General features: G+C 41.6%; 1 protein-coding gene across 1 annotated transcript; it reads left to right on the top strand.

Moving 5' to 3' along the window:
- The first annotated feature begins 2,899 nt into the window (after positions 1-2,899).
- Positions 2,900-19,265, top strand: LOC131251603 (protein ROS1A-like). The gene is made up of 19 exons (XM_058252431.1): positions 2,900-2,996; positions 3,460-4,171; positions 4,250-6,670; positions 8,770-8,860; positions 8,966-10,661; positions 10,896-10,975; positions 12,365-12,449; positions 12,551-12,642; positions 12,769-12,837; positions 13,026-13,062; positions 13,161-13,243; positions 14,515-14,952; positions 15,323-15,359; positions 15,454-15,511; positions 15,619-15,758; positions 15,903-15,968; positions 16,578-16,692; positions 16,794-16,832; positions 18,750-19,265. The coding sequence occupies exons 2-19, from the start codon at positions 3,622-3,624 to the stop codon at positions 18,866-18,868; spliced, it is 6,216 nt and encodes a 2,071-aa protein (XP_058108414.1). The 5' UTR covers positions 2,900-2,996; positions 3,460-3,621; the 3' UTR covers positions 18,869-19,265.
- Positions 19,266-19,797: the final 532 nt, after the last annotated feature.

The raw sequence follows: 19,797 nt of genomic DNA, 5'->3' as shown, positions 1-19,797 counted from the left end.
CCACAGTGATGTTTATTTCTCATCCAACCTGTTCATAAGATCACAAAAACATGGATGAAGGGAAATCATAAATACAAGCTTGATCCAAAACTTCTGTGGCCCCCAATAAATTTTCAATGGTAGATGTTCAATTCACACTATTTCCTGTGGTGTGGTCCGATTGAGGTTTGGATATACTTCATTTTTTGGTTCAAGACCTAAAATTATTAGGTAAAATGGATGGACGGAGTGGATAAAATACATAAATCAAGATGGACCCCACTGAGTTTACCCAGTACGCTTAGCGTACTGAGTTACTCAGTACGCAATCCGCTCCGCCAAAACTACGAGCTTTCCTACCCCGACTGAGAAAACAAGCAATAGTTTTTATATTCCAAATCAGATTGAGTTTTTCGGTCTGTCAACAAAAGTGGCCCATTGATTAGACAGTCTATATCCATCACCACATGATCCAAATCACTAATTGTGGGGGTGGTTACCATCGATCAAACGGTGATAGAAAAGTTAGTTTACTCGTACATGATAAAGTCCCCTCCATTGCACATGTGGCAGGGAGATGTGTGAATCTGCACCATCCATCAAGTGGACCATAACTTTGATGGCCCACGGATTTAAAACAAATAGAGATGGCGCTAATCTCCTCATTCTTGCGTACTTTGTTGGATGTTGATTTAATATATAGTCAATCAGTGGGAGGTTTTTAACCATGGTCCACTTACGGTAGGATTTACCAAATGGACGGTCTGGATTAACATTCTCCCTGCCTCGCGTACAGCGGAGGGGAGGGAGGTGGACCCTATTTTCGTCCCACTACTCTACAGTTTTATTTCGCTACCTAATGACACCCGACGTGCACCAAACTCCTAAAGCTTCTAGAACTGACATTTACGCCCCTCACTTTTGTATGCCACACATGCCAACGTCCAAAGATATAAAATGTCGTTGTCAAGAACCATTTCCCGGTAAATATAGAATTCGGGTTTGCTAGTAAGGCTTTCTGATGGTCATAGGTGCTCGCTCACACGTGATGATCCACACCGTTCATTTAGTAGCTCCTACATTATATAGCCAATATGAAAATAATCTCATAGATTGTAGACGAAGAACTTTCGTTGGAAGTAGGCCTATAATTCACTTTTCTATACCGTTGTCGTTAGGCCACTTTCTATGGATGGTTATATTCTTGAAGAGGCAGACTCTAGTACGTCGAAACAGTCTAATCTAGGAACTTCTAGATGAACGGTCTAGATCATTACCCAGGTTAGTAAGAAGAGGAAACTGGATTATGCGAGCCACCACTCTTCACGCCACCAATGGGCGAGTCAAATGTCCCCATCATCAAGTGCCAAACATATACACACCGCACGTGCCAAATCAGGACACGTGCAACGGTAAGGCTCATAGAGTACCATAGCCCACAAAACTGGCCACGCCATTTACGAGGTGGGGTCACACGTTTTTGAAAAAAATGGACAGCTAGTGAGTTAATAAACAACGGTTTACATTCATCCTGTACGTGCGAGCCAGATAATTAAAGGACAGAACACAAGCACCATACAACCCACCTTGTGACCGTTCCATAACCCGCGCGCGTGAGCCACGCTGGCACGTGCAGCACGTTTATGCCTGGCACACGCCACAAAACCTTTTTTTCCGGTTCGGTGATCCTTTCCTAGGACGCGGATTGCTGAGCGCCTGTCTCGGGAATATCCCTTGTGCAGGACGTGTCCAAGCTCTTTGGGCCACCGTGATGTATTTCTTTTATCCACGCCGTCCATCCGTTTTTCCAGTTCATTGTACAGTAGAATCTCAAATACGAGTTACATGCAAATCTCAAGTGGACCACACCATAAGGAAACAGTGGGGACGCTCACCGTTAAAACTTTCTTAGGGCCCACCCATCCAACCCGTTCATAAGGTTACATGGACATGAATGAAGGGAAAAAACAAATAAAAGATTGATATAAAACTTCTGTGGCCCCCGCGAAGTTCTTAACGGTGGTCGTGGGCTTCATTATGCCTACGGTTCGGTGTGGTCCACTTGAGCCTTGAATCCGCCTCATTTCAAAAATCGTAACCCAAAATGAACTGGGAAAACGGATGGACGGCGTGGATAAAACACATGCATAATGGTGGGCTTCGTAGAGCTTAGGCCACGTAAGCCTCCCATCTCCTATTACGTGATCAGGCTGGAATCCTCTAAAACACGTGTTTTAATCGGTGCGCCTAAAGCATCCATAGTATGTTGGCCCACCATGTTATATAGGTCAGGATCCACTCCGTCTATCAAGTTCTATCCCTTATTTTAGGCCCTTCGGACAAAAATTATCAGGGTCAAAAACGCAGATAGTCCACACCATATGGAACAATGAAGATGAGATGCCACCTATGGTGTTTATCTTTCATCAAAACCATTAATTAAAATAAATAAATAAATCCGCCCGAGACAAACCTTATACAGCCCACAACGTGTGAACTTAGCGGTTTGACAGAAATTTTACATTTTCCCCATGGGTTAGGTCCATTGGAGCTTATATCTTATGTACGTACGGTCCAAATAATGTTATCACCTGATGGACGGAGCGGATATTACAAATAAAACATGGCGGGTGTTGTAGACGATTTCGGTCCTAACCTAAACTCCGAGACGACGAGTCAACTCAGCACCCGAAACAGTATTTCTCGTAATCTGCCGAGTCAACTCAACCCGGTGGCCGTTTGTAACGGCCGGGTTCGAGCGGTCCAGGTAAGACCCACTCAAACAACATTTGTCCAAAGGCAGTTGCCACCGCGCTTTTCCGTTCCACCAGAATTACATTTGTACCCTCCTCCTTCACTTGTATAGTACACTGTAATTCCTCAAAAAATTCAAAAAAACAAAAAAAACAAAAAAAACCATTTTTTCTGTTTTTTTTTTTTCTTCTTTCTTTTTGCATCTACTACAGCTCTACAATCTACCCTTCACCAGTATCCGTTGCGGCACAGAAAAATCTCTGGTTTGTAACCCATTTAATTGCATTTTTCCCACCATTCATTTACTGTTATTCCTTTTTGCAATTGAATTGATGGAAATTATAGCTTCCAAAATGGGTCGATTTGGTGAGGATTTTTGTAATTTCAGATGATTTTGTATCTGTCTCTAGACCCATTTTCTCCTTTACTGAGAATCGTGAAATTAAAGTCCTATTTTTATTATTTTCTATAAAATGGGTTTTTCTTATTATTTTAGTTTCCATTTTTATATCCTTTTTTTTCAAGATGATGAGGAGATATATAGCTGGGTCTTGTTGGAGAGAGAGAGAGAGAGAGAGAGAGAGAGAGAGAGAGTTAAATGTTCTGCTGAGATTTCTCGCCATTATAAAGCTTTCTTCAGTCTTAAGAATCTCTATTCTGTCTTCTTCTTTGTTAGAAAAGAATTGTCTGAAATGGAAAAGAGGATACTTTGTGAATCTGTTTCAGGTTACAAGCTCTAGGCAATTCATCAAAGAGAGTCTCCCAAGAAGTCAAAATTAACCTCAGAGAAGAAAATTGCGGTATTTTTGAAGTGGTTTCCGGTTTCAAGCAGCTGGAGTAGGACAACAGAAATAAGATCAAAGCTTTTGCAGACATTTTACTTTCGGGATGCAGTTTGCAAGAGGCATTCCATGTCCCGATGAGAACGGAATCCAGATACAGGGTAATTGGATTCCGGTCACACCATCAAAACCTGAGACGGCATCGGCGAGGTTTTATGGGAATGGTTTCTTCCAAGAAAAGGCACGCCAGAATGACATTCCCAGTAGCATTGCAGCAGAGGTGGCTGCCACGGCCCAATTCAATTCTGCAGGTTTTGCTGATCGCACACGAGAGATAGGTAACTTGGAAGCAGCATTGGCAGCACAGGCCCAAGTTTCTGGTCTCGATTCCTACACAGAGGCTTTCCGAAATACAACTGCCCGGTGGAACAATATGATGCATGGGGGCCTTTCCGCTTTCACAGGAATGGCGTTCATGGCAGCAACAGATACGTGTAGCAGTGTGAACTCCTTCCCGCCAATTTTACATCCGCAGAAGAACAGCAGCAGCAACCAGCAAGAGCCCAACTTGATGAACCCGATGCGCACGAACCAAAATCCTGTTCTTGGTGCGAACCTGCAGAGCAATTCTCACTTTCTGACTGGTATACCTCAATGTAAGAGATTCCTACCATACCACTTTCAATCATCATTTTTTTGTTCTAGCCAACTTATTTCACTTTGCGTTTCTGCAGATGGATTCTCCATTCCTTACCGGACAACCTACAATCTCAATACAAACAATACAGCCTACCATCTCAACACCCCAGCAAAAACAAGAGCAGATGCCATCACAAATGGAAGTATATCGTCCCAGCTAGCCCCCGAAACACCGAATCAGGGATGGAGGGAAACGAATGGGCGAGCTGCTGAATTCTCTGTAGTAGGCGAAAGAGTAGTAAATGAGGAACAGAAGCAGGAGGGTAACCTCCAACCTGCAGTCATGCCACCTTCAGGAATGGTGCCTATCGAAGTCTGTAGCGACCAAGCTATCTCACAGCCTGTGGAAGATTCCTATCCCGCTGTCCTTTCCACCCCAGCGAAGGAAACCAACAATCCCAGCAGGGGAGATAACCACATAGACCTGAACAAGACGCCACATCAGAAGCGTCCCAAGAGGAAGAAGCACATGCCCAAAGTCGTCGTGGAAGGCAAACCCAAAAGAACTCCAAAACCACCGACACCCCCAAAAGGCAATCCGTTGCAAAAGAGGAAATATGTCCGGAAGAATGGCCTGAAAGCATCCATGGCCACTTCTTCAGCAGATGTAGGTGAGGTCCTCAGTTCAGCTAGAATGCATGATGTAAAATCATGCAAACGGGCTTTGAATTTCGACTCAGAAGGTCGGAGTGGGGATGGGTGCTCTGGCAATGCTCAGGTGTGTCAGGACATGCAAAACAGCCGTTCTAATAGTTCTGCTGGCGTTGCTTCATGTGCATGGGCTTTTGACCTTGATCCAGAGTCTGAAGCCGGAGGTGGTTGCGCAGGCATTAAAGGCAGCTCTGGGCCGAAATCAACCATGGAGCTTGCCCAAGGACTGGAAGTGGTAGTCGGGAATTCACAGGTGGGAATTCTGTTCGATTTCAATCGCTCCTTCACTCCATTGCAAGGTGACCACATTTCACATCCTAAGAATCCAAACCCTTCAACTCCACTTCTAAGGAAAGAACCACCGAGAGGACATATGAAGGGTGCTTGCAGAAACATCAGTGACAGTGGTCATATTCCGATGCATGAAAATGCCCAGGCAGAGGAAAGAGATTGTCTGATCAGAACAACAGAAGCTGCCGGTGACAACTATGAGAGAAACACACAGCTCTTATCACGGAATGGCCTTCCATCTGTATCTAAAATCCAACATGATTCGAGTGCCAGCCCGCATGTATGGCCAGCAGAAAGCCACCACCTGAGAAAAGTATTGAAGAGAGAATATATCCGCACCATCGATGATGCTTACCTCAGCCCAATGAATCTGTGCGGGACCCATTACACACAATTCCCTGGCATTTACAAGAAAAGGCGGACAGATACAAGGCACAATGATGTCATATCAAATGTGTCTTCCATGATGGCGCTGGATGGTGGGATCAGAGAAGCAATGGCAAAGAGTGCGAATGAAACTGGCAGCAACACTTTCATGTTGTTAACTAGCGATGGAAGGCCGTTCCCTCTGTGCAACATCGTGGGTGGGACGAAGACACAGCTAGAAATGATGGGTAGCATGAAATCTCATGTGTACTCTCAGTCTATGGTTGGAGGACGAAGCGCACCGAGTACTTCTGGGGAAATGATTTCGTGTGTGGGTGCTCCAAAAGGAATAAACTTCAATGAACTGCAAGCTATGAAGGCAAGAACAAAGGGGAATGTCCCAGTCTGTGACTCGGCATCCTTATCTGCAGCAACGGAGCATGAGCAACTGCCACCCGCTTCGGCCAAAGCAGCACCTACATGCAACTATAGACAGGATGCCAACGTTTTCCATGGTCCTCGATCCTGCTCAGGAGCCCTGGTGGCAGATAACAATGCGGAAATGACAACAAAGAAGTGTCATCTTGCTAATCCTGTTTTCCATGGTACAAATCAAATGCATCAGCAAGAACATGAAACTGCATATGATCATCGTCAGTTCTTCGTAGACATGAATCCTATTAGGTCATCCCAACACTTTCAACCGAGAAGTTCGAATATCAGCTTCATCCCCGACCATCAAAGTAGCAGAGACATTCAATGGATGCTGCATTCAAACTTGCTATCTGAAGCAATGGTGCCAGTTCAGAGAATGGAATGCCCAGGCATCAACAGCAGCAGTAAGCTCATCACAGATCAAGCACAGAATGCACTAGTTCCTTATGTCGGGGATGGGAAGATGGTTCCTTATGAGGGTGGGCAGATGGTTCCTTATGAGGGCCCATTTGATCCTACCAAGGGACGTCGTACTCGGGCCATAGTCGATGTGGATCACGAGACAGAGAGATTATGGAATGTTCTGATGGGCAAGGCAGATGACGTTGGTACCGATGCAATGGATGCAGATAAAGAGAAATGGTGGGAAGAAGAAAGGCGGGTTTTCCGGGGCCGAGCAGATTCATTTATCGCTCGCATGCATCTCATACAAGGTACTGATAGAAGCCTCTTGCACTATTTTCCTTTTGACTGTCTAGATTTTTTTTATTTTTTATTTTTCCCGAAGCTGACTCCATTACAAGGTTCTTGTCTCTGGATTGGTGCATGTTCATTGTTGTTAACATGGAATTATCTCCAGCAAAGACTCTGGTATTCAACCTCTTTCCAATCCCTCCAGCTTCCATCAGTCTAAGAACCCAGCTTAACACAGCCTCCCCTGAGCTCCCTGTATGAGAGAGAGAGAGAGAGAGAGAGAGAGAGAGAGAGAGAGAGAGAGAGAGAGAGAGAGAGAGAGAGAGAGAGAAAGCCAATTTATAGGCTCATCCAAAGGGAATGGAATGGAACAGACACAAACTTAAAAACATGCACCTCAGCACTGAAACTAACTGGCAATGCATAGCAAACGTATATACTGTCTACATACTGCTACTAGACTAACCTTGTATCTTTGGAACATAGGCTTTATGAAAACTTGTGACTTGTCACTTGTAGAAAAAGGACCCTATGCAGTTTTTTTTTTTTTTTTTTTTTTTTTAAATTTATAAACCTCATAATGAATAGTACACAACAGAGTAGGAGAAACCTCCTTTTGGCAGCCCTTCATAGCAATGTACTAGCCATCCGTGGACCCTACCAACACCACATACATATCACTTGATATAAAGCCAACTAGGAACTATATGAATGATCCAAAACTCATATTTAATCTCAGAAGTATCAATCCACATTGCACCTACTGTATGCAAATAATGTATCTGTTTACAAAACTGGCACCTCAGAACCCAGGACTTCAGTGTTGAAACATGCCCTGTCTACCACTAAGCTACGGGCTCCAACCCAAAATGAGAGAATGTCGTTTTGAAACCCGGACCTCTACAATGGACGCAAGGTCTCTACCAACGGACCACATGCTTATTTGTGGAACCCTATCCACATTGTTTCACAACAAAGACAATTCAGCAGTCTCTGGTGATATGTTGTGGTTCCTTCTTTTTGCTTAAGGAGTTTGCAGGAAATCAACTGGATGGAGTAAATTCTCCCTTATATGATCAAGAAATTACAAAAGCATGAGAAATATATGTGTCGATAAAAGAAACCCAGAAAACAAACTTCATATTCTTTAATGAAACATACAATTTATTTCTGATGAATGCTGCCTGTGGTTAGCAACATGGAAGTGTCAGTATCAATTTCATTCACATTGCTGCTTGATGTTGCTTGTCTGGCACCAACATCCGGGGCTGTCATAGATGATGCATTAGATGTGAGCTCGTTGTGCTTGTATAACCCCATATAAGGGATATGTGTCCTATGGGCCTCAAACAGATTCATGGGACCGAGACAAGCACCATCGACAGTGTTTCTTCTCCTTTCTCCAATGGCAATGTCTCTTCTCCTTTCTCTATGTAATTGGCTGGAGACCAGCTGGATGGGGTCAATATTCTCCTAATATGGTCCAAAATTACAGCAGCATGAAGAATATGTGGGTGATTTTTAATGGAACCTGGGGAAGGGAAAAAAAAAAAACTTCAGAAGTAAATTACTGAAAAGTGCATTTTTAGAGTTTCATAGTGTATTCAGGTTTTGATTTTTGAACTTTGACAAGCGAGGCCCATGATGTAATCCAGTTGGCCTATTGTGTCCCATGCTGGATGCATGGTTCCCCAAAAATCTCCTCGGTGGAGCAACCCTTCCTTTTAATTTGTGGCATACAAGAAGTCGATGAAGAAGAACAATCTAGCAAAGGTCCAAATTCAACTATAAAAAGCTGCAAGATTGGTGACTAAGATCTTTCAGGAATGCACCATTGACAGTGGATCCCAGCAGAGAAATCAATTGAATTAACATAAAACAGCCCCTCTTCTCAGAACTGAGAAGCCAAGTATACTGTACAAAGCCCTGGATCAAGGATCCTATATTTCCTCTACATTAAAAGCATCAGAAACTCTTCACTGTGTATGTGCGTTTTGTAATAGGTTACTATGATTCGGCTTGCTTGTGTAATTACTTGCAATCTGTAGTTCAAGTCAAATAAAATAAAATATATGCAGTTCCATGTCTACTAAAATAAAATTTCTACTGTACTTGACAGGCGATAGGCGCTTCTCTCGGTGGAAAGGATCTGTTGTGGACTCGGTGGTCGGTGTCTTTCTTACTCAGAATGTCTCTGACCATCTATCAAGGTAAACAAGGATTCATTAGTTCATACTTCATATCATCATTTACAAAAGATGCTAAAAGTCAAGAAAACATAGAATAAAGTGGGGCATATTTTTATCTTTTTCCAGCTCTGCGTACATGAACCTTGCTGCAAGATTTCCTCCTCAGTCAAGAACCAAAAGTGGGCCACCCCATGGAGAAGGTATAAGCCCATCTGCAGAAGAGCAAGGTGCATGTATGCTGGTCTCCGATAAATGGTCCGGCACTATTTCAGGGCAAAAGGCTTGTGACCAAGGTTCCATGACACTAAATGAAGCTGACCCCTCAGAAGAAAAGGAAATGACAAGCTGCAATGAATCATTTGGAAGCAATACGGGAGTCTGCACGGCAGTCTCTTCAAAAGATGAGCATTCAGCTGTCTGCCAGAATGTGTCACAAATGTGTCAAGAATCAGCAAAAAACACCACAGACACACCACCCATGGTCACAGAAAGTGCATGGTTGGCAGATAGCGAGGATAGGAGAGGATTGGAAGATGTGGTTTCTTCTCAAACATCTGTTATTTCTTCTCAAAACTCCCCAGGATCTATAGTTCAAACGGCTGATCAGATTGAGTCCTTAGATTCCATCTCTGAAGCAGACAATCTGATACTCGGTTTCAATAGTTCTATGTCGTTCACAGAGCTTCTACAAATGGAAGGAAGTACCTTGTTCCAGGAATTTTACACTGGTAGGAATGGGAGGATATCATCAAAAGAGAATTTTGAGGGTGCAACCAGCCAGTTTGAAGTTTCAGCATGTGAGAAGAGAATATCGTACTTTGGAGTGGATGGTCCGATAGACTCATGTCTATCCATTGACACAGCAGATTCCCATCAACCCCAAGCACCACATAATGTAAAAGATGTGCTGAGTATCCCATCAAATGGTCATCAGCCACATAGAAGCACAGAGTCAGGCTCCATAGAACCGATGTCCATGGAGGTGTCAAGAGAAGGAAGCAGATATTATTTGCCTTCGACTGCCTCTGAAATTTCTGAAATCACTGAGGTAAAAGATAGCTGCCATACAGGGAAAAGAATCAGCCTTGCAGCAGGAAATGAAATTGAAATTACGGTTCATCAGAGGCTGTTATCAACTGCTCAAACTGCTCAGAACAGTGATCCATTATTACCCATAAGAAAGCACCCAGTGCACCTACCACCATGCTCAGCACCAGAAGCATGTGTTGAATGGCATCCGTTCATTCATCCAAGAGACAGGACCAATGCGTCATCAGGAGATGTCAGTTTAAGTAGATACTCCCATTTACAATCTGAGCAAACACTCAGTTCCCTAAGAGGAAGAGAGGCAGAGACCCAATATGAAAGCACAGAGGTTGCAGAACATCAAAACCAGATTGAACCACCGTTTCACAGGCAGCACTCAAGAATGCAGCAAAGCCAACTAGATCCGCCCAGTTATCTAGAAGATAGTTTAGATGTTGCAGAAAGCTCAAGTTTAGTAGATAAGAAAACAACTGTGGAGAGGAAAATAGTTCGATCGGATTCAATTGATGAAGCTTGTAGTTCGAAAAACATGCCTAACGAAACAACAAAAAATGCTCTGAAAAAAAGGAAAGAAAAAAGTGGGGTAGACAAAACAAAGGCTTTCGACTGGGATAGTTTAAGAAAGCAAGCAGGTTATGAAGGTCTGGTGAAAGAAAGACACAGCGATGCAATGGACTCGGTAGATTGGGAAGCAGTTAGATGTGCAGATGTAAAAGCAGTCTCTGAAACCATCAAGGAACGGGGAATGAACAACATGCTTTCAGAGCGAATACAGGTATTCCACGGCATTCTATCTTTATAAGCATCAATTCTGCAGTTTCAATTTGCCCTTTCCTCAAATTCTGGAAATCATAGAATCTCTTCTCAAATGCATTCAAGATTATTAGGGAAAGTCACAATTTTTGTTTAAGGGCCTACAAGCAAATATTAAATAGGACAGTTTTGATGGCATGCTTCTCTCATGTTCTAACAGCATGACATCTTATTATGGCGGCAATATGTTTTGCAGGAATTCCTTAACCGAGTGGTTAGCGAACATGGAAGCATTGACCTAGAATGGTTAAGAGATGTTCCACCCGACAAAGCAAAGTAAGAGCAAGCACGTGATTGCATCAACTATCGGCATGGTTGACATAGTTAATATGTTACTGCACTGTTAATATTTAGCATCTCTGCTGATAAATGATAGATTATATGTCATTGTCACACTAGGTCAATTAAATTAAAATTTTTGCATTAGATCTAGCAATCATCCCTGATATGGTTGCTCCAATGGTGGATAGAGCTCACGCAATGTTTGAAATGCGTGTGTTACGTAAGATATCGTTCCCCACTGTTACTGTTAGGTATTGGCCTGTACTGGGGTGTTTTGGGCCAATATTGGGTTGATAGATCTGCACGGGTGATACTGGTACATATTGGGTGATATGTTCCTGTTTTAGACGATACTTTAAACCCTGACATCATTATCTATACATTATATTAGGAATCATCGTTGTCGTCATCATCATCTAAGCCTTATCCAAACTAATTGGGGTCAGCTACCTGAATCCTTTTCCTCCATCCCACTCTATCAACGGCCATAACTTCAGTTAGACCATAGGTCATCCTTTTGGGCCTTCCTCTTGCCCTTTTAGAGCCTTCAACGTGTAAAAAGTCACTCCTAACTGGCGCAATTCTTGGTCTGCATTGCACATGACAAAATCATCTAAGTCTACTTTCCCTCATCTTATTATCTATTGGTTCTATTCTTAAATTTCCTCGAATGCATTCATTTCTAATTCTATCCTTTGTTGTTTGTCACTCATCCACATCAGAATCCTCATTTCAACTACACTCATCATCCTATTGACATGCTCCTTAACTACCCACATTTTGTCCCATAAAGCATGGCTGATCTTATAGCCAACCTATAAAATCTCGCTTTCAATTTAAGTGGTACATGAAGATCACATAAAACTCCAAAGGCACATCTCCATTTCTTCTTGAACTCTATGGGCAACATCCTTCACAGTCTCTCCACTTTCATGAATTATTGACCCAAGATGCCGGAAGTGGTCATTCTAGGAAACTTCTTGGTCATCAACCTTAACTAATTCCTCATTTTCACACCTACTTTCACTCAAATTGCACTTCATATACTCTATTTTAGTCCCACTAATTTAAAATTCTATAGATTCTAAAGCACCCCTCCATAAATCTAGTTTTGTGTTTACACCCTCTCTCGTCTTGTCAATCAAAACCATGTCACTTGAAAAAAACATACACAATGGGATCTTTTCGTGCAATTTCCTCATTAACTCATCCACAACCAATGTGAAAAGTTACAGGCCCAATTTTGACCCTTGGTGTAAGCATACATTAATTGGGTATTCACTTGTCTTATACATGATATTAGGGAGAAAAAAAAAGGAAGAGATAATTCTTCCAGATTATATTACCAGTGCTTACAATTATGTTTGGTTTGCTTCTAATCAGGGATTACTTTTTAAGTATACGGGGATTAGGACTGAAAAGCACCGAGTGCGTTCGTCTTTTGACACTACACCATGTTGCTTTCCCAGTAAGATTTTAAATTAATGACAACTGTTCAATTGTAAGGAAAAAAGAAAAAAGAAACAGAAATGAAATGAAAGCTTACATTGAAGCTGTCTCTTTTGTAAGGTTGACACAAATGTTGGTCGTGTATCTGTGAGATTGGGATGGGTGCCACTTCGACCCCTGCCTGAGTCTGTTCAAATCCACCTCCTGGAACAGTAAGTACTTTCTGCCGAATGACCAATCATACCAAATTTCTTCATGATAAGCATGCTAAAGCAACAGCTATCTTCCACGTAGACATTCAAAATGGGAGCATTCTAATCCATTTTTTCCTTTCCAAGGTACCCAGTGCTGGCGAGCGTTCAGAAGTACCTTTGGCCTCGGCTGTGTACACTAGATCAGCGGACATTGTATGCCAGGAAACCCTCCTTGCAATTATTCATATTTCATGCTTGTTTCCTTCATTTACATACATACATACATTATATGTGTGTGTGTGTGTTTTTCGGTGTAGATAACAAGTGGAAAGGCTTGTCTACTTGCGCAGTCTGTATCTTTTATCAAGTTCAGTGTATTCTAACGTAATTCATTTTTGTAGGTATGAGTTGCATTATCAAATGATTACTTTTGGAAAGGTGCATTTATACACATACACAATATCTGAAAGGATTTTCAGTTCCTTGGAGGTGATTAGTCATGCACAAAGTTCAACTATGCTTTTCATTTCATGCAGGTTTTCTGTACAAAGAAGAATCCTAATTGCAATGCATGTCCAATGAGAACAGAGTGCAAACACTTTGCAAGTGCATTTGCAAGGTAAATAACTCATTCCTGCTGAAAGCCAGAAAATAATTGAAATTCTTCCAGATTGCTTGTTAATATGAGTTCCACATGTACCAAGAATCTATACATGTTTCAATCAATTATATTAGTTGATCAACTAATAAAATTATTAGGTAGTCCATGAACCACATTTAGGAATAAATGATGAATATTGTATCGATGATGTGCAGGGGCTTTCCTTCAATTTTAAGTGACAAAGGTGGTGTACATGTGACCATGCAATGAAAATTTACAACCCCCTATGAACTCTAGATATGGATCAGTGAAAACAAAATTATGATGCATGGACTACTCGACACTGCATTTGCAAAGTCAAAGAATAGTCAATGCTTACATGTCAGAAGCTGTCTAATAGTTTAGGAGACTTGGGGTTAGTTTGCCAATCTGTTTGGATAAATTCCTTTGGGATCTTAGGGGAAGGCTCAAAAGGACGTGGGTGGAGCTACTAAGAAAATACTTGATGTCCTATGATCTAACTGATGGTATGGTCCTTGAATACCTAACTGATGGTATGGTCCTTGAACAAGGTATTCAACAACAGTAATGGTGGCTGTAGTAGCCAGCGTTTTGGCTGTTATACTGGCTGTAACGACCATTACGGCTTTGTAATGGTCAAATTTTTTTTAAAGAATAAACATTTTGGCCTAGAATCAGTCTATTGTTGCCCCATATCATTCTGTCATGGGCCCATAAAAGCCATTACGATCATTACAGGCCTACTGTAGGCCCTTTTTTTTTCTTTTTCAAATCGGGCATTACAGCCATATCATGGAAAGGGCACGCACCAATAGCTTCGGTAGGGGCTTTCGTGGTAAATCCTCCAATTCCAGATCGAGCTATGTAATAACCGCTTTTGGATACCTTTCCCTTGATGGAGTGGAATGGGGGAGATGATTCGTGTAGGCAACCATAATTAATTGGAATTAGGCTTGGATGATGATTTTGATGATGATAGCATCTAAAATAGCAAAATCTTTTAAAAATCTCAGTGATGAACCCACTATGAAGGTCACAGACTACTCTTAGGTCATATCCCTTTTAAGAGATTGGGATAGCAGCTCACCAGCACCCATAATGTTCAGGAATTTTATGTATCATGATGTCGGCTTAGATTTACAAGTATACGTGCAATCATACATTCAATCTTGGACACAAATCTATGTAGAGACATTCATGCAAGCTACATATGACTTGTTAAGGCAAATTTCAATAGAAAAACACTGATGTACCTGTTTCATGTGCAGTGCAAGGCTTGCCCTGCCAGGTCCCGAGGAGAAAGGTTTAGTGAGTTTGGTTCCCAAGACTGCCGAACAAGACCAGAAAGTGGTTTTTCATCCAATGCCACTGCCTCGAATAGAGGGTAATCCACACTCACAAGGACTTGGAAGCAAACGGTGTGAACCTATCATTGAAGAACCCACTACACCAGAACCAGAAAATATAGATATCTCAGAAACTGCAATTGAGGATGCTTTCTGGCAGGAGGATCCTGAAGATATTCCTACGATCAAGCTAAACCTGGAGGAGTTCACACAGAATGTACAGAATTATATGCACGAGAACAATATGGAACTCCAAGATGCCGATTTTTCAAAGGCTTTAGTTGCTTTATCTCCACAGGCTGCTTCTATCCCTGTGCCCAAGCTGAAGAATGTGGGGAGGCTGCGAACAGAGCACCAAGTGTGAGTACTGTACTGTTTTATCAAGTAATAGTGATGGTGATTACGGCCCTGTAACAGTAAATATCTTTTAAAAAGAAGAAAATGTTACGAGCCCATATCGGCCGTTATGAACCTTTTTTTTTCCAGAACAGGCGACAGCCCCGTATCACGTAAAGGCTCCCACCATTACCATTACATCAAGGCTGCTACATAACCGTTTTTGATTATCATGCATTAAACTTAAATGAATCCATGCTAAAATTCTTATTCCTGAAAATGATTGAAATGATCATCACTACTAATATTCTAACTATGGATGTCCTAGATTGTAATGAACAAGGTAATCTTATCTTCTATGGTATATAATAATGATATGTTTCCCTGGCTGCAGTTATGAACTTCCAGATTCACACCCTCTTTTGGCAGAGGTGATCTATGTTAATGGTCATTCTCATAAGCATTTTTGTTTGGTGAATATGTACATTCTATTTTAAATTTTCTTACATGCTTCAACAATTACAGCTGGACCGAAGAGAGCCTGATGATCCATGTTCTTACCTACTGGCTATATGGACACCCGGTAAGGACATAACATTAGAGACACGACACCATGCTCACAAAGTGCATCATTAGGTGGTTTATAGCATATCTTTCTCATTGACTAATCCTCTTTGAGCTTAATATCAGGCGAAACAGCAGATTCCATTCAACCTCCTGGTATTTGCTGCAACTCTCAAGAATCAGGTAGCCTATGCGACAAGAAGGCATGCTTTTCATGCAACAGCATACGAGAAGAAAATTCCCAGACAGTCAGAGGCACACTTCTTGTAAGAAATGCCTGCACCTCATGCATACGCAGTCTGCACTGTATTTTAGAAACCGGATATAATTTGTTACATGATACACATAATCTTTTATATAATAGACTATCTTTTGGACAATGTATTGATGTAGAACAATCCCATGACCAGATACCATGTCGGACTGCAATGAGAGGGAGCTTTCCACTCAACGGAACTTACTTTCAAGTCAACGAGGTAAATTCAAAATACCGGATAAAGCATTTCACCTATCGTGGAAGTGCAGAAAACAAACCTCCAAGAGTTAGGGGTGCAACTCGGGTGGGTTTGGTTGGATTGGATTGAGGGTCAACCCCAACCCAGCCGACCTCAAGAGACCCAACCCGCAACTTGACCCGACCCGAAATTCCAACCGAAGGAACCCAACTAGAGCCCAACCCAACTCAACCCAACCTGTGATGCCCAACCCGAATTCCTCTATACTTGACCTAACCTGACCCAAATACATGAGATTATTCCCAAACCCATCTAAACCGACCCGAATTTGCTCTAAACCTAATCAAACCTGATTTCAAATTGGGTTAGCGTTTTCCAACCCAAGGACTTTGACAACCCAACCTGAACTCAGGTTGGGTCCATTGGACTCAGGTTGACTTGAACCCAAGTTGCAGCCCTACCAAAACTTGGGTTTAGAGTTAAATTCAAGGCAAAAAAAGAAGAAGAAGAAGAAGAAGAAGAAGAAGAAGAAGAAAGAGAAAGAAGAAAAAAAAGTAAAAAGAGTTCCAGGGATTTTCATTGTCCTATTTGTTGTTTAGCTAATGATCTAAGTGTAAGTATACAATGTAGGTGTTTGCAGATCATGATACCAGCATTCAGCCAATAGATGTACCTAGGGCATTGATATGGAATCTGCCTCGACGTACGGTGTATTTTGGCACCTCCATACCAACAATATTTCAAGGTAAAATGTGTACACGATGACTTCGTACTCACAGTTTGGAAAAGATGTCTGTGTGCAAACATGCAGAACAAGTAGCTGACCCTAATATTTTATCTTACTAGGTCTAACAACAGAAGGAATTCAACAATGCTTCTGGAGAGGTATTAATAATGACAACCCTTGATTTCTATTATGTGTTCTTGAAAGAATAGATGACAACTAGCACCATAGCAATGCAAAATTAAAAATGAACAAGCCCTCTAAATGCACATAGAGAACATGCAGAAAGAACAGTAAACAATGATGGGGAATGGGAAGTTCATGAACAATTGCATCTTCTTCCTCTTTTATAGAAGAGTTACATTGTGTGTGTGTGTGTGTTTCTGCGTGCATGTGTGTGTGTGTGTGTGTGTGTGTGTGTGTGTGTGTGTGTGTGAATGATCTGATAATGTTGACACTACCACGAGCCACAGTACTTTTGACCCATGTGGGACCCACCATAATGTTTACATGATATCCAATCCGTCCATCCATCAGATGCGCCCTCTGATAGTGGACCCTAAGCCCAAAAAATTGAGGCCAATCGGGCCACACCACGAGGAATAGTAAACAACAGGAAGCCTATCATTGATTGTGTATGGGGCCCATCATGCTGCGTATGTCAACCAATCCATTCAAGTGGTGCATCCCACTAGGATGGAGGGATATGCCAAAAATCAGGACATTCCACAACTTAGTTGTGCCTCAATGCAATCAAAAGTGGGCATCCCCTCCTGACTATTTCCTCGTACTGTGGTCCAACTGAGTCATGAATCAGCCTAGTTATTGGGCCCTTGGCAAACAAAACTAGGCGTGTCTGCTGGACGGAGTGGATATCCTACAAACGTCATGGTGGGGCGAACAAAACTCAACATTACTGTAGCTTACAGCAGTGTCGACAGCACTAGAACACGTGCAGACGTACTATTTTACTCCACTTCCATTCCCATTCAGTTTGACGATATCAATCTTTACCATTCCATTAAATGGAAACAGCTCATGATATAAAAAGATGTGCAATCTCAGTGGCAACTTCCATGTCTCCTAGGGTGGCTGAAATGTGTTAGTATATAGTCAGATGGGAGGGAACTCCCACCCTTGATTTGCACCGGGGCCCACCTAAGTTGCAAAACAGCCTGATTTTGCTACTGACCTTCATCTAGGTCAGATAAAGGGTCTGAATGGCCTGGTTTTCAGATACACTACACGGTTGGCCCCTTTTCAAATCAATAATAGGCATCCACTCTCAACTTGTTCCCTGTGGTGTATCCCACCTGATTTTTGGATTGAGCTGATTTTTTGGCACTGGATGCAACCCGAGGTCGCACATTTGATGGACGGTTTGGATGTCATGAATACATCATGTGGACCTCCCTTCTGTTTGGTATCACATGAGGGTACCGGTACCACTGAAGTGTGTCCCCATACTTGTACTGCAACATATTCTGGTCTATATCCATTGAAACTTCTTTATCTACAATTAGTTTTTAAAAACCCACAACATAATTCTGCACGCATCTGCAAATAGAACAAAGAAATCACATGGAAAAATAGCCAATGCATTTGTTTACATTACAAGCACAAGTAGGATGTCTGAACTATAAGAGTTTGTTTCCAAACTAGAGAATCTAGACTGTTGAACAAGAACTGGTTAGTATTTACCACAGATAGCCAACTCAAAATCAGCCACTAAGGCCACTTTATGAAGCTATTCCTCCTTTTCTTTCAAAACATTGTCAAATTATAAGTAATGCAACCAAAACCATCATACCTCTTGAAAATATATGAAAAATAAGGTGTGGCTACTTAGCACGATAATCTCATATTCCGACCTGTACCCCATCTACATCTCAAATATTAGATACCCAAGGTTGATCCTCATGCCCAATCATTTAAATAAAACAGGTTCCAACACTAAGGCCTTTGGCTCAAATAGATTAGCTCACACCTCTTTGAGGGAAATTTTACTGAAAAACCATTTTGTAGGAATTTTTTAGCCCCATGCATTCTTTCCTCAATTATTGAAAATTGTCTTGCAGGATTTGTTTGCGTGAGGGGATTTGACCGTAAAACACGGGCACCTCGACCTCTAACAGCAAGACAGCACTTAGCAGCAAGCAAGTTAGTGAGGTTAAAGAGGACAGAAAATTCAAAGTAGGCAATGCTGATGAAGAGAACCAGAACAAAGTCTGAATCAGGATCTGTCCATTGAAAGATCAGAGAGCTGATCAGCAGATTGATGCAAACTTGTGGCCCTCTAACACTAGGCACATTGCGGCAAGCCAGATAGCTAGTTGGGTGAATTTTGTAAGATCCCATAGAGCACAAGTGCTTGTAGTCGGCAGCCTGCAAATGAACTAACATTATATTTACTTTATCTCATGCTCAAAATCGAGCCATTCTTCGGAGAGCTATACAGGTACATACATCCTCCAGTTTTTTAAGGTTTCCTTGATAAACTATATCAATTTCTCACACCAAGTACTTCCTTGAGTTCCAATTCGATTCAAAATAAATAAATAAATAAAATCAATCTGATTCAAGCTTGTTATGAATTCTCTTTCTTTTTCCTTTTGTTAGTAGCGGTGTACATATTTCTATTGTCCTTTGGACTACCACATTTTTCCTTCTTTTATAAATATAATAGAGGAAGAGAGAATGAGAGACTCAACGGGAACCTAAGCTCTCATACCATGATTTTGGTGGGGAAAATAGTGTTAAGATTTCTCTTCCTCACCCATATTCTATTTATAAAGGCAAAAAACAAATGGTGTTCAAGGACTGTATAAATATGTACACCACTACTTGCACTTTTTTTTTTTTTTTTTTTTCTCCCTGGGAAAATGAAAATGCTAAAGAACAACAAGGAGAGGATCTTAAATGGATAAGTTGAAATGCATGATGATGCTAAACCACAAAATAACAAACCGAAAGACTGACTATTAATAGAGTCAGACAAGGTTATGCAATTTATAATCTTATGAGAATACTGAGTTCCAAGCATCCTTTTATGAATGCTAGTGAGATAGTCACTGCAGAAAAAGAAAAAACAAAAAAGTTCGATGTAGTTCAGCCGTCGCAGTACCC

The sequence above is a fragment of the Magnolia sinica genome, chromosome 1, assembly GCF_029962835.1.
Source record: "Magnolia sinica isolate HGM2019 chromosome 1, MsV1, whole genome shotgun sequence".
NCBI classification, from domain to species: domain Eukaryota; kingdom Viridiplantae; phylum Streptophyta; class Magnoliopsida; order Magnoliales; family Magnoliaceae; genus Magnolia; species Magnolia sinica.
Note: the sequence above shows the minus strand (reverse complement) of the source record. Positions and strands in the feature narration are given on the sequence as shown.

What these genes read in the sequence shown, in the direction of transcription:
- LOC131251603 (XM_058252431.1), top strand. Translation starts at nt 3,622, where the DNA reads ATGCAGTTTGCAAGAGGCATTCCATGTCCCGATGAGAACGGAATCCAG. An exon ending in TGCTTTCAGAGCGAATACAG is followed by an intron (nt 10,662 to 10,895) that starts GTATTCCACGGC and finishes TATGTTTTGCAG; the next exon opens with GAATTCCTTAACCGAGTGGT. An exon ending in TTTGCAAGTGCATTTGCAAG is followed by an intron (nt 13,244 to 14,514) that starts GTAAATAACTCA and finishes TTTCATGTGCAG; the next exon opens with TGCAAGGCTTGCCCTGCCAG.